Source organism: Muntiacus reevesi, chromosome 10, assembly GCF_963930625.1.
Source record: "Muntiacus reevesi chromosome 10, mMunRee1.1, whole genome shotgun sequence".
NCBI classification, from domain to species: domain Eukaryota; kingdom Metazoa; phylum Chordata; class Mammalia; order Artiodactyla; family Cervidae; genus Muntiacus; species Muntiacus reevesi.
In genome coordinates this window covers 22,720,417-22,734,436 of record NC_089258.1, presented here as the reverse complement: position 1 = coordinate 22,734,436, position 14,020 = coordinate 22,720,417, and the positions used below count along the sequence as shown (strand labels likewise).

The 14,020-nt window shown below is 42.0% G+C and overlaps 1 protein-coding gene across 3 annotated transcripts in view; it reads right to left on the bottom strand.

Moving 5' to 3' along the window:
* PLPPR1 (phospholipid phosphatase related 1) overlaps positions 1-14,020 on the bottom strand; it is a 183,050-nt gene that overhangs the window by 35,766 nt on the left and 133,264 nt on the right. For all 3 annotated transcript variants that reach the window (XM_065947184.1, XM_065947188.1, XM_065947187.1), the window contains exon 3: positions 13,242-13,430. In XM_065947184.1, the coding sequence (XP_065803256.1) occupies positions 13,242-13,430 (189 nt within the window). The remainder of the gene's footprint in view (positions 1-13,241; positions 13,431-14,020) is intronic.

The window sequence follows — 14,020 nt, the reverse complement described above, 5'->3', positions numbered from 1 at the left end:
TTGCTGTGCATGTGCTTGTGGTTTTTTATAAACTTCATCCATGTTTTAAGACTTCCTATGCCTTATATTCCTCCTTCCATTATAGAATATCTATTTAGATGGATAAAGATGCCAACATAATGAATGGTACATGAACGGTGGAAGTTAAATGATAGAATTGTGAAACTGGAATCATCTACAGGTTTCCCCCTTCATCTGAGAGAGAAACTCGACAGTCTCAGGGATTTGGCCATGCAGTGTCTGAAGCAACTCTAGCAGGTGGTCAATAAGTAGACACTGTTATCCTATGGTACAGATAAGACACCTGAGGCATGGAGGGGTTAAATAATTTGTCCAAGTTCATCACAAGTCTTAGTTCTGAAGCCAGGAAACCTGTCTCTGGAATCCTTTGTCTTAAATGCTATACTTTTACTCAGCAGTGAGCCAGTAAAATACTTATTGAATTTGTGTTTCATATTGACGACACAGAAAACAAAACAAATGCAATATGCTTTAAACACTGATAAACCTTAGGTGATATTAAAGTACAAGATAGATTGGTGTAGTAGAAGGAGAACTATCACCAAGTCAGAATGGGATGAAAAGTTGGCAGGAATAGACTGAGTTCAGGGTCAGACAGGCATGTGATGGGACAGCATGGATCACTTTGTCAAGTGCTGTGTGCATATGCCTAGGAATATTTTGTGACATCCTTTGGAATTAATGCATTAATGCTCCTTCAGGTAAAAATATTTGAATAACTTTAAGGACTCAGCTTTCCCTTTTTTTCTCATTAGACTTATCTCTCCCAAAATGAGGAGCCACAAGGCTTTGTTTGTCCCCACTGGAATGATGGCACTGCATTACTGTTCTTCATCTCTGTGAACAGATGGGGATAAATTCATGCATGGTCGGGTAATGAAACAGCATTTCCTTGAGGGTGCGTTCTCTACTCCCAGAGCCTAGCTTAAGCATTCTTGTTGTATATGAATCTCTTACTTCATGTTTCTCCTTTCTATTCCTATCACATATGAGTACATACTATCATTGTTATTCCTTGTTATAGGATGTCCTGCCTGTCTTATTCTGATTACATCCCTAGGGCCTAGCCCAGTGTAAGGCACAGTGTTAAATGAATTAAGCATATCAGATTAAAGAAGGTTTTTTGGAATATAGGTTTAATGAGGTAGACTATAAGGAAGGAAAAATAATTTTCAGTATTTGTCCCTCCAGACTCAATGAAAATGTCATGACTCTCCCCAAACCTTTGCCAGGTCCCCTCAGGAAAAGGGAGACCCTGTCTTATCATTGTTCCCACAACATATTATACAGATCTCTGTTCTGACATCTGGAGCTTCCCAGGAGGTTCAGTGGTAAAGAATCCTCCTGCCAATGCAGGAGACACAGGTTCGATCCTTGGGTTGGGAAGATCCCCTGGAGGAGGAAATGGCAAAACCCACCCCAGTATTCCTGTTGGGAAAATTCCATGGACAGAGGAGCTGGTGGCTACAGTCCATGGGGTCACAAAGAGTCAGACACGACTGAGTGATTGAGCATACACACTCACGCAAGAGACAAAATGGAAAGAAAATGTGAGTGAAAATCTATACATAACATATTCTTGTTTTAAGAAAAATATGCACATATATGTGTACACAGGCATGCACACACACACAAATCTAAACAAAATCACTCCAAGGTGCACCAAACAAGACTTGCCATGTGAAAGGGTATGGGTCTCAAATAATCCATGAGTAAAATGTCCTAAGACTCTTGTGTCAGCAGTGATAAGCAGTATACGAATTGGTACTACTGGTCCACAATATTCAAATCAGAGTTGAGATATGAAATAGAAAAAAATCAGAACTAGAATATATGATAATTTATATAGTTACTGATCTAATATTTTTAGTATTTTAAACAATACTGTTTACATAAAGAAGGAAGAAAGAGAGAGAGAAAGGGGGTCATTTTAAAAGTTAAAGGTAGGACAACCGTCCCGATTTTCAGTTCAGACTGTGATGGGCATAAAGGTTGCTGATGGAACAATCCAGCTCTCAGATCCCAGTGAATGAGCTTCATGGATGTTCATTTCACTGATCACACACAGGGTACTGTTTCTCCATCCGCTGGGTCCTATAGTTTCCTACAGGCCTGATTCTGCTTGGGAAAAGAGGCGGGCGAGATTCTGCTTCCCTGCCAGGCCACCAGCCCATGTTGGAAGCCACCTCTCACACTGGCAGATTTATGACTCTGGTCTGGCACTGACTGGGTTCTTCCATCTGTCTGTTTGCCATGCACGCTCTGTCTCCATCCACCGCTCTGTTCAGAGAGCAGCCGGGACACGTGGGGCTCTCCATGTGTTTGGCCCTGGCTGCCCTGCCTATTATGACCTTTCAGATTGTTGACTAACAAGCATGCTATCACTCATAGCAAATGAGAATACCCTCCGGTGAGAAATGATCAAGGCCAAACTCTAGACCTGGCCATGAACAAGCAAGTGAATTCCATTGGTGCATCTCTCGTCCCCCACAGCTTATGCCGCCTACTATCTCAAGTGACCTAAAACTTTTAGATAACAATACATATACTTCTAGTGAGTAACTCCTTTCTTAAAATTTTAATTAGAGGATAATTACTTTACAAGGTTGTGATGGTTTCTTCCATACATCAACATAAATCAGCCTTAGGTATACCTATGTCCCCGCCTCCTTGATCCCCCTTCCTGCCACTCTCCCCATGCCACCCCTCCAGATTGTCACAGCACTGGCGTTGGGTTCCCTGCATCGTATAGCAAATTCCCACTGGCTATTTATTTTACACATAGTCATGTATATGTTTCAAGGCTATTCTCTCAAATCATCCCACTCTCTCCTTCCCCCACTGTGTCCAAAATTCTGTTCTTTATGTCTATGTCTCCTCTGATATCCTGCAAATAGGATTATCAGTACTATCTTTCTAGATTCTATATGTGTGTTAATATAGATTTGCCTTTCTCTTTCTGACTGACTTCATAGTGAGTAACTCTTAATAAATTTGTCTTTCAAATATGGAAGCCCAGATTTCAAATAAATAAATAACCCTGGAATATAATGCATCAGTTTGGTGAAATCTTTCAGAATTTATGTCTTGACAATGTTTTAAGGAGATCTGACAAGTCACAAGTGATATAAATACAAAATATTTAGAAGATAGTGTTTTAGGTTGCAAAATATAAAGTCTGCAGAAAAAGTCACTGGAAGACGTATTATCATTTCGTGTTGTAAGGGGGATCCACTGCATCTTCTGTGTGGCTATCATCACAAAAGGCATCTAGAGATCCTGGAATATAGGTTTTGGGTTCATGCATTATGCTAGCTGTAGCTCTGATACTTGGTACATCAAAATCATTGCTGTTTCTTTTTTGTTTTTTTATGATTTTATTTTTTAAATATTAGTTTGTTTATTTTAGTTGGAAGCTAATTACTTTACAATATTGTGGTGGTTTTTGCCATACATTGACATGACTCAGCCATGGGTGTACATATGTCCACCCATCCTGAACCGCCCCCCCCCCCCGCAACTCCCTTCCCACCCAATCCCTCTGGGTTGTCCCAGAGCAACAGCTTTGAGGGCCCTGCTTCATGCATCAAAGTTGCACTGGTCATCTATTTTACACATGGTAATATATGTTTCAATACTATTCTCTTATATCATCCCACCCTCTCCTTCTCCCACATAGTCCTGTTTCTTGAATGTAGGCTCTGGAGTTGAAAGCGCTCAGTTCCCTCCCTTCTTGATGGGTGACTTTGGGCAGATAACTGAATATTTCCAAGCTTTTTTTCCCCTATGATTTTAAACATAATAACTATATCAGAAAATTATTGATTATTAGAAATGTATAGAAAAGCATCTAGAAAAGCTCAAAGAGTGTTTATTGCTTTCACTTACTGGTTGGTCTAGGCAAGAATGTGTGTTGAAATTGATTTAAAAACTGTCCTGGATTAAGGAAACATGGTGTGATTCAAGCTCTGCTCTGCCCCTAACCAGGTGTTCAGTCTTGGACCACTTGGCTGACCTCTCTGGTTCGTTCTCTGTCAATCTCTCATCTGTTAGACTACAGTGGCCCCTAACCTTTTTTCTTTCACACCAAGGAGCAGTTTCACGGAAGACATTTTTTCCATGGACTGGGGAGGGGGAATGGTTTCAGGATGATTCAAAGGCATTGCATTTATTGTGTGCCTTATTTCTATTATTATTACACCAGCTCCACCTCAGATCATCACCTGAGATCCTGGAGGTTGGGGAACTCTGTAGGGGACCTTTAAGTTGCTCTTTCAGCTCCAAGATCTTTGTTTTATGATAGAAAGGTAGGACTGATTAAGGGACCTGATATCACATAATTGGGCTTCAGTCTCTCTTCTGTTGGTTAAGCTCTCCAGGGCCAGCATAGTTTCTTACAATGCTTCTTCCTCCAGCCTTCATTCACTTTTAAACTCCCAAGGACTTTGCCCTTGGAGCAAAGTGGACACAGCCTCCTCCAGAGTCATCACACTGCCTGATACCTGTCACCTGTGTTTCTAAAGGACAGCAGGGGCTGGCAGCCCCTCCCTGGGTGTGCATGTATCATGCTCTGAGGAAGAGAAGAGGGTTCTCTGCACACTTCTCAATACCAGTGTCTAAGTAGCTGCAGAGCTTTCAGTCCCAGGGAGTTGTAGATGCTTCCAGTATCCTCCTTGGGAGGCTTCTTTACTCGTGAGCATTTCTGAGAAAGGCATGGTTTTTGCTGTGTATGTTGTGTGTTCACACGTGTTAGTCCAACTTTTTGCGACCCCATGGACTGATAGATCACCAGCTTCCTCTGTCCATGAGATTCTCCAGGCAAGAACACTGGAGTGGGTTGCCATGCCCTTCTCCAGAGGATCTTCCAGGCCCAGGAATCGAACCTGGGTCTCCTGCATTGCAGGCAGATTCTTTACTGTCTGAGGCACCAGGGTTTTTCCAATAGATCTTGTTTAAAAGTGACCCAGGGGATTTTAAACGTACTGACCATGCTGCCCAACATCTTCATGCTCTGTTTAATCTTTCCTGATGAGTACCAGTGACAGCTCAGATCTACAGAGAGGATTCTAGTCCTCTGGCCTGCTGAGTTAGGGTTAGGGTTAGTTTATGCTTGGTTCAAGACCTCTTGACGTTTGCTTTATCATACTTAAGTGTAAATAAAGGAATTCAGCTGTAGATATTTCTATGCCTTTCAAAGCTGAAGGCTTCGAGAAAATCAAGGCCATTTGGATGATGGCTTTGGAAATTATCCAGCAACTCAGATAATAAGTGTTTTGTGGATTGGAGAGTCATCATTACTGCCTCCTGTGTGGCTCAGCTGGTAAAGAATCCACCTGTAATGTGGGAGACCTGGGTTCAATCCCTGTTGTTGGGAAGATTCCCCTGGAGAAAGGAATGGCTACTCACTTCAGTATTTTGGCCTAGAGAATTCCATGGACTGTATATTCCATGGGGTTGCAATAAGTCGGACATGACTGAGTGACTTTCACTGTCACTTTTCACTTACTGGTCTTAATCTAGGGGTGGCACCTACCCATTCAGAAGGCTCTGAAATCGACACTTGCAATGAAGTGAAGCACCAAGGTGGCACGCTACCTTTCCAAAGCAGGGTGTTCTCTTGAACTTTTTTTTTCCCTTTCTGAACAGTGGATATAAGAGAAATAGGAATTTAAAATGAATTAGCTAAAATACTGCTCTCAGTAAAAAGTAAAATGCATTGTGATCACCAAGTAAACTCATCATCACATAATTTTAGGCAAATGATAGTCTTTTCAAGAAACAAATTATCAAAACTCCTAACACAATCATCTAATCATCAGTCATTAAAAGAGGCATTGTAAAGGTGGTAAGGACCATCTCAAAGGTGTAAGGACATCTCGCTGTCAGATGATGGGTAAAAAACAGTCCGTAAAGGAATTTGGAGCACTCATCCATCACAAGGATAGTAAATAGGGAAATGGATATTCTTCTTCAAGGTTTTGAAAAAATCCACAGCAGTTAATGAGGATATTTATAACTCTTTCCCGGGGTGGGGGGGGGGGATGTAAATTGTAATGACTAAGTACATTTGCAATAAAGAAAATGTACTCATGGTAAAGATGAATAAATATAGGGACTTGCCTGGTGGTTCAGTGGTTCAGACTCCACGTTTCCACTGCAGGGAACATGGGTTCGATCCCTGGTTGGGGAACTAGGATCTGACATGTTGCATGGTTGGGTCAAAATAAAGTGAAAAAACAGCGCAGGCTTCTAATAAAAAATAAAAAAGGAAATCATGTGATAATGTACAAAAGGGAAAAGATGTGAATGATGAAGTGTTAAAAGGGATTTCAATAGCTGAGGTTGTTCAGAGCCGGGAAGAGGCAGATGACAAGGCACTCGGGCGCCGACACTGTCTCCTCTGCCTCCGCAGCTGCGGTCCTCATCAGCCAGGCGACAGATGTGCCTTTACTCAGGGCCGGCTCTCTGATCCACGCTGTGCTTTGAGCTTTTGTATTCACTCCCAGAGCTTCTGGCCTAGAAACCCCCCAAATGAAGCGTCACGGTTTCCTCCAGATTGGGCCTTTCTGTCAAACTATGCTTGTCTCTTCCTTTCCTAGGAAATTCTCTGAGTCTTGTGCATGTATGCTCATGTGTACGCGTGCATGCAGACCACGAGCTGGGTCGATTCTCCTGGGCTGGGCGTCAAACATTCTGCTGTTTCAATTCTAAGTACTCCCATCACTTTGTTGTGAGGCCAATAAAGGTTTACTAGCTATCTTCTCATGCCCTGTGGTGCTGGGGCTGAGATACAATACGGGTAAATCAGATTGTCCACTGAATTAAATCCTCTTATCCAAAAAGACTCTCTTCCTTTGAGTCTGAGTTTATTCAGGGGCCCTGAGGCAGTTGTGAGCCAGGGTTTCCACGATGGTCAGAAGGCACCCTGCAGATTTCCTGGAAGCCCGGGCCAACACTTTTGGCTAAATGGTTCTGGACGCAATAAATACTCCAAGCTCTAACCTTTCCTAAGTCCCCGCACGGTTGCTCCCACGTGGCCTTGCCTCCACATGATGCTGATCCTTTCTGACAGCGAAGCACAAAAGGAGAAATGGGAAGTGACAGATCAAACCCACAGCAGAGTCCTTTCCCTCATGACTTTTCTTGTGCATCCTGGCAATTAGTGCCCATTCTCAGAGATACAGTGTAGGGCGTGAGGTTGTTCTCTAGCACATCAACCACAGAATACACAGAACACCAAGGATAAGTCCAAGTTGAGGTGCCTCCTTAGAGAACTGCCATTGGTTTGTGTCACATGTCACCCTGAGGAGTCCCCCCTTCTTTCTTTGTTGTTATTGTTTGTTGTTTAGTCTGTGAGCCATGTCCGACTCTCTTGTGATCCCATGAACTGGAGTCCCCCAGGTTCCTCTGTCCAGCATTCCCCAAGCAAGAATACTATGGAGTGGGTTGTCGTTTCCTTCTCCAGGGGATCTTCTCAACCTCAGACTTGAACCCATGTCTCCTGCATTGGCAGGAGGACTCTACCACGGAGTCCCCAGAGTAGCCCTGCCTTCTTTCTACTCCAGGGAAAATAGGAAATGGGCTTAAAAAGGAGTAAACACACACACACTGTACCACTCTGAGAAACCCTGAACACACACAGAAACACACACACACTGTCCCATTCTGTGTAACCCTTGGCCAGGCACAAATTAAACTCTGGAAAGAAAGTCAACAGAGACTAAAGAATTGGGAATCTGACATTTGGAGCCTTCCAATTATAAGGTGTTTGTTCAGCTCTTAAGGAATATTAGAACCAGACAGATCTTGGAGATCATTTATCCCAACCCTACCTTCTACCGATGAGAAATCCACCCCACAGAGGGAACATGCCTTATCAGAGGTCACACAGTTACTGGGGTACAAGGCCATAACTGACGTCCCTCCCTCTCTTGACAGAGCAGGCCTGAGACAGGGCGACTCTGCAGCGTGAGGATCAAGGATGCACACTCGGGGGTAGGGGTGTGCAGAGTTTGGTGCTTGGGATCTGGGTTCAGGGGGCCTGATACAGACTACGCTCGGATATGCTGTACCTCTCCGAGAGGGACAGAAGTGAATACGGCTCCCTGCTCCCAGGGGATGTCTCTGAGCATCAGGAGAGGTCCACTCTCTGTACTGCAGCTGCTCACTTATTTTCAGGTTTTGGGGGAAGATCAAGCACCACAGTAGGGTTTCAAGGCCCCTGGACTCTCTGCCATTAACCCATCAGCTGCTATCAGTGCTGGGTCCTAGCAGTGCTCCTCGTTGGAGAGGAAAATAAAAGTAGAACCAAATGGGTGGGTTACTGTCCAGTCACATAGAGAACTAGCTGCAGCCTTCAGCAAATCATTTAACGTAGCTAATGACTGTCTTCCTAAATGAACTCACAGACTCAGAGTCAAAAATGAAGGAAATTGGATCACACACTTTCTCTATGCTCTTGGAGATATCTCTTTTCTATTTCTCTGGGATGCTATGAGGATAAATTAGGCAAGGACTGCAGAATACAAGAAAATTTAAAGAAGTTATCCTTGCCATCTTCATTTATGGAATATTCCTCAGCACATATATTGAAGGCCCACCATCATTATTGGTCACACTTTTCTCCCCAAGAAGGAGGAATGGAATGTCCAATTCAAAGTTCCATACTTGAAAATGAGAGGAGAATTCTAGATCCTTAAAATTCAGTTCACTGTCCAGTGGCCACACTCCCTTGGCTTCCCATCACGGCATTTGACCCCATGTCAGGTCATATCATTTGGGGGAAAAGGAGTATAATGAGCAAAATTCATAGTTTGAGAAGAATTTCTGCTGAAACCTTAGAATGAAATCTATCATCTTTACATAGAAGAGAAATTCCTCATAAAGTTCTGTTTTATTTTTGTTTTTTTGGTCATATGTGTTTTTGTTTATTCGAATTGCTGTTTAAATCTTAACTAAAGATTGGTCATTTCATAATTATGCCAGAAGAATCAGAATGTTTTAAAAATATCTTTCAGTTTGAAAATACTGCATTGATGTAGAATTTAATTATATAACAGAAGAAAAAAATAACTTCCATTAGCACTCAGAGATAATAGCTGTACATTTTAGTTTATTTCTTGCCAGTTTTCTTTTTGTATAATTATAAATTTGGGATTATACTTGTAACACACATACGGTGTCTTCTTAGGGTCTATTAAATATTCAGAGCCACAGACAACCACATGTCTCATTTGGCACTGGTCCACGTGGGAGGAACTATGGCTTGTCAACAGGGCAGCATCACTTGCTCCTCTTCAGCCTGTTTCCTTGCAGTGACCCAGGGCAGCTCAGGTGCAAGGAGACCACAGACACATCAGAGGATGCAGGACCCACCTTGGCTTACAAGACTTATCATGTCCCATCAGAGTCAATGAAAGGTGCAGCAGTTCCACAGACATGGCTTCCAAGTTTCCAGAGTCACTTGAACTGGGAAATCATAGAATGACACCGTCTTGGGCAATCTCAGTTCTCTGAGTCCAGGGGCAATTCACCAATCAGGGGTTAATTCTGCCTAGTAACATAGCTGATACGTACCCTCTTTTTCTGGAAAAACAGAGCTAGAAAACCAAGAGAATCTCATATTTTCTTGTAGAAGAGAAAAAGCTTTTACCTCTGATACTATATACAATTTTTTAGCCCTCATAAAAATCTTCTCACTAAATCATAAGCATGCTTCATTTCTCTTAGAGGTGTTTCAGAAATATCACAGCCTCATAATGAGTTTGGACAATCCTCTAGTTCTGTGTATTTAGCTACCACCAAGTATCCTTCTACTCTTTTTAAAAAAAATTTTTTTCCCAATTATTTTTCTTAGTTGGAGGCTAATTACTTTACATTATTGTAGTGGTTTTTGCCATACATTGACATGAATCAGCCATGGATTTACATGTATTCCCCATCCTGAACGCCCCTCCCACCTCCCTCCCTTAAAGCTGACTGAACATCCCTACTCAGCTTATCTCCTTAACATAAATTCAAGGAATGGAATTAATGGGTCCAAAGTTTATAAAACTCTTGTACATCTTTGACCAGCTGCTCTTAAAAAAGAAAATGCCAGCTTACGTTTTTTAATGGCCAGTTTCTTTAAAAATATTATTTGTTTATTTTTGGCTGCACTGGGTCTTCGTTGCCTTGCACGGGCTTTCTCCAGTTGTGGGGAGCAGGAACTACTCTGTTGTGGCGCATGGACTTCTCATCGCAGAGGCTTCTCTTGTGTAGCGTGGCTCTAGGGTACATGGGCTCAGTAGTAGTGACTCTGGGCTCTAGAGCACAATAACAGTGGCGCAAGGGCCTAGCTGCTCCATGGTGTGTGATATCTTCCTGGATCAGGGATGAAATCCATGTCTCCTACATTGGCAGGTGAATTCCCCAGCACTGAGCTACCAGGGAAGCCCCTCAGTTTACGTTTTGACTTAAATTGTATGAAAGTACTTATACCTTTAACAACACAGGTTATACTTCTTTAAAGCACTTGTCAATTTTACATGGGGAAAATTCTGGACTTTAAAAAACGACTTTTCTGTGATAATTCATGAGTTTAGAAATGTTTGTGTGCATACAATTTATTTTGTTAATTGTCTTTTTTTGTCCTTGCCCGTTTTTATTTTGGGAAGCTCATCTTTTTAAGTAGTAAGAATATTTACATGGGAGTCTCATATTCTGCAAATATTTTTGCAGTCTTTATTTACCTTTTATTTTGTAGAAATGCTTATTTTTCAGGTAGACTTATCAGTCCTCTTCCATCTGCTTGTATTAACATTCCTAATGCTTTTGTGGATGTGTATGTAGACTTTCTAAGTGTTTGAAATCCCTATTTTTCTTGCTTTATAATGTGCATTGAAAAGCTTTCCGCTTATTTTAAGGCTCCGGAACAGTTTATGCAGTTACTGACTTTCTGTGCGTTGAAATTTTGAAGGAATTTATGTTATAGTTATGTGTCTCCAATGAAATGAGATAAATTTTAGACAGTTTAAAATTTTCTCTATTGTTATTCACCTATTCAGTTTTCTACTTCTATTAAAGGCATTGTTAAAGAGTTACATTTTTATAGAATATTATCGATTTTATTGAGAGGTAAGCATGTATTGGCCTAGAGCTGAATATACAATTTTAACAAAACTATAGTACAGACTTCTAAACATTTATATATTTTTGCTTATATATTTTTTCTCTCTTTTTTTAACTTTTGTCTTATGTTAGAACAAGGGGATTGTACATTTTATTTATCAATCCTATTGTTTTCTGATTCATTGATTTGTTCATAATTTTTATTGATCTGCTTCCTTTGCTTTCCTTGTTTCTCTCTCTTTTTTTAAAGGAAAAATGTCTCTATGATTACAAAAAGTAATTGCAGGAGAGTCCAGGCAATATATTTCCTGGTACTAGCAAGAAGATAGGTAAATGTTAGTAAGTCAATGGATCTCTCAGGGATTCTAGTCTGAGAACATGAGATAATGGTATGTTTATGGAACAGGAAGAAACCACACCTGATTCCAGCTAAGCCCAGTGCCTCTGGTTAGAGCCACCATTAAACCATTCCAGATAGAACCCAATGTAGCCTCTAGGCTTTAGCTGGGGAGCAAATTGTGTCATCTTTTGAGATGCCTGGAAGTGGGGCTTTTATGCTTTCTCTTAGTCCCTGGGCTGGTGAGAAGGGAAAGTTAAGAGGGGCACATCCCCTATCACTCTAAACAGGAAGTGTCACCAGCGTCTCATGGAATCGCTAAACAGGAGGTGTGACTAGGGTCTCCATGGAGTCTCTTCTGCAGGGAGAGGAAGTTCTTCTGTGATCCTGAAGGAGGTGAAGATCAGTTTCCAGTTATTCTTTGTTTCCCCTACTTCTAACCAGTTAGTGCATGCTAGACACTGTGCCAAGTATTTGTATGAAGCATCTTCAGTCTTGATAACTGCGTGAACTAACCAGCCACATTATCTCCATTTTGGGGGGCAGAGGGGGAGGGAACAGAACAGTGATTTGCCGGAAGTCACACAGACAGGAGGTCCTGTAGGTTGGACTGCAAAGTTTGTGTTTTTCACCGCCATGAGAGATCCTGTTTTATCACAGCTGATCTTAATTCCTACTGCAGAGCTTTATCATTTAAGGGGGAGCTTGTCAAGCCTAGAATTCATGATAAAAATGAACTTAAAGTACTCATTATGTGCCTATTCTCCTCTAAATTCGATTCCATTTCTCACCTTAAAGCAAGGAAAACATGTGTATGGAAAACAATACTTGAACTGAACATCTGAGTAATTAGTACATTCCTCAGCATGCCAGTGAGTATTTTTATTATTGTCCCAAAGAGATGGGAGTGGGGGATGAGGGAGAAAGAGTAGGGGAGGAGGGAAAGTTGAGGGGGAGGAATCTTTGGAAGAAAAAAGGAGTGAATGATAACTGAGATCACATCCCAAATAATCTGACCCCATAGCATGTACAAAGAAATGTTTATTTTAAAATACAAAGTCATTTTTTAAGTTAAAATTAAGATGTCTAAGTGTTAAATCACTTTACTAGACAATACATATCTGTGAGTTATGCTTTTGAAGCAGTCTCCCTAGAGAACCGCTGGGCCTTTTTTTTTTTCCCCTCATGAGAGGGAAGAGTGCAATCAATGAAGGTAAAGTTGCAACTTAATTGAATGTCAAGCAACGTGAGCAGAATCAGCTGCCCAGAATAAATCACGGCAAATCAGGTCGAGCGATTTCTCTCATCTCCGGCCTCTCTGGAAATTGAGTCAGAAGGACAGGAGATGCAGGCTGGAGGGGGGCGGGGAAGGATTCTGTCCCACTCTGACGTGAGTCTTTATATTGAGGCCAGCATTTACATTCACAACCTCTTCTGAATACACACAAAGCAAGCCATATGTTTTTTTTTTTCAAGAGCACAATTGCTATACTTAACATGGCAGCCACTCATGACTATTGACTTACATATTCAGACATACTTTAAAAATTATATATATTTCAATTCAGGCACCAAAAAGCAAAAGCGACCTGTAAAAGACAAGGCCTACTTAGATGAGATTTTATGCAAGGCTCTACTCTATTTTGACCAGAAAAGGACACATCTAGTAAGGCTGCTGCTGTAAGCCCAGGAAGAGAGGAAAGAGGAGAAAAGGCAGACAGAAAATGTTGTTTAGGACCCGACAGGAAAGAAGGAAATCTCCTTCTGTACTCACAATAGCAGTTGGGGTGGCCGCCAGCACGCAGTAGAGCAGCAGAGGGGTGATGAAGCTTTCCTCCTCTGTCCCCGGGTAAGGCTTCATTAAGTCTCCGTCCTGACAGAAGAATCCTTGGATATGCACCTGAAAAGTGTCAGTGCATTCGAAGTAGTAGGCAAGCAGCACTGTCCCAGCCATGATGACAAGCTGAAAATACAGCATGGCCACACAGAGGCATTAGCAGGGCTTCGGAGCCGCGCCCGCCCCGCCGAGATACTCCCTCCATCACCCGGCAGCTCTCCACGTGCTGGTACTGGCAAGTGTGTGCGTGTCTGGCTCCTCGTGCGGCGGGCTCAGGGAGTGTGTGCTTACTTGTCTGCCTTGTAACATCTGTTATATAAACCTCCCAGCAAATAAGAACGGCTCCCATCTGAGAGGCAGACCACAGCATCGCTTGTAGAGAGACCCAGCTTCTCCTGCCCCCCACGACCCGCCCAGAGGATGCGTGGGAACCAAGGCAATGCTCCCATTCTGGACAGAGGTGAAAAGTCAAAGGACAGTGGCATGTGAATTGGCCAGATGTAGCATGAGATCTGCTCATGGAAAATTTCAGAAAATATTAGAGATAAACTTACCTTATTATAAAGTATTAGAGGCAGGTAAATGATGAACGAATGAACAAATGAATGAATGATCAGGAAAGCTAAAGCCTAGAAAAGGTTAAGGGAAATTTTCAGAACCACACCCTAAATTAATGGCATGGATAAGAATATCGTACAGGTATCCTATATCAGTCA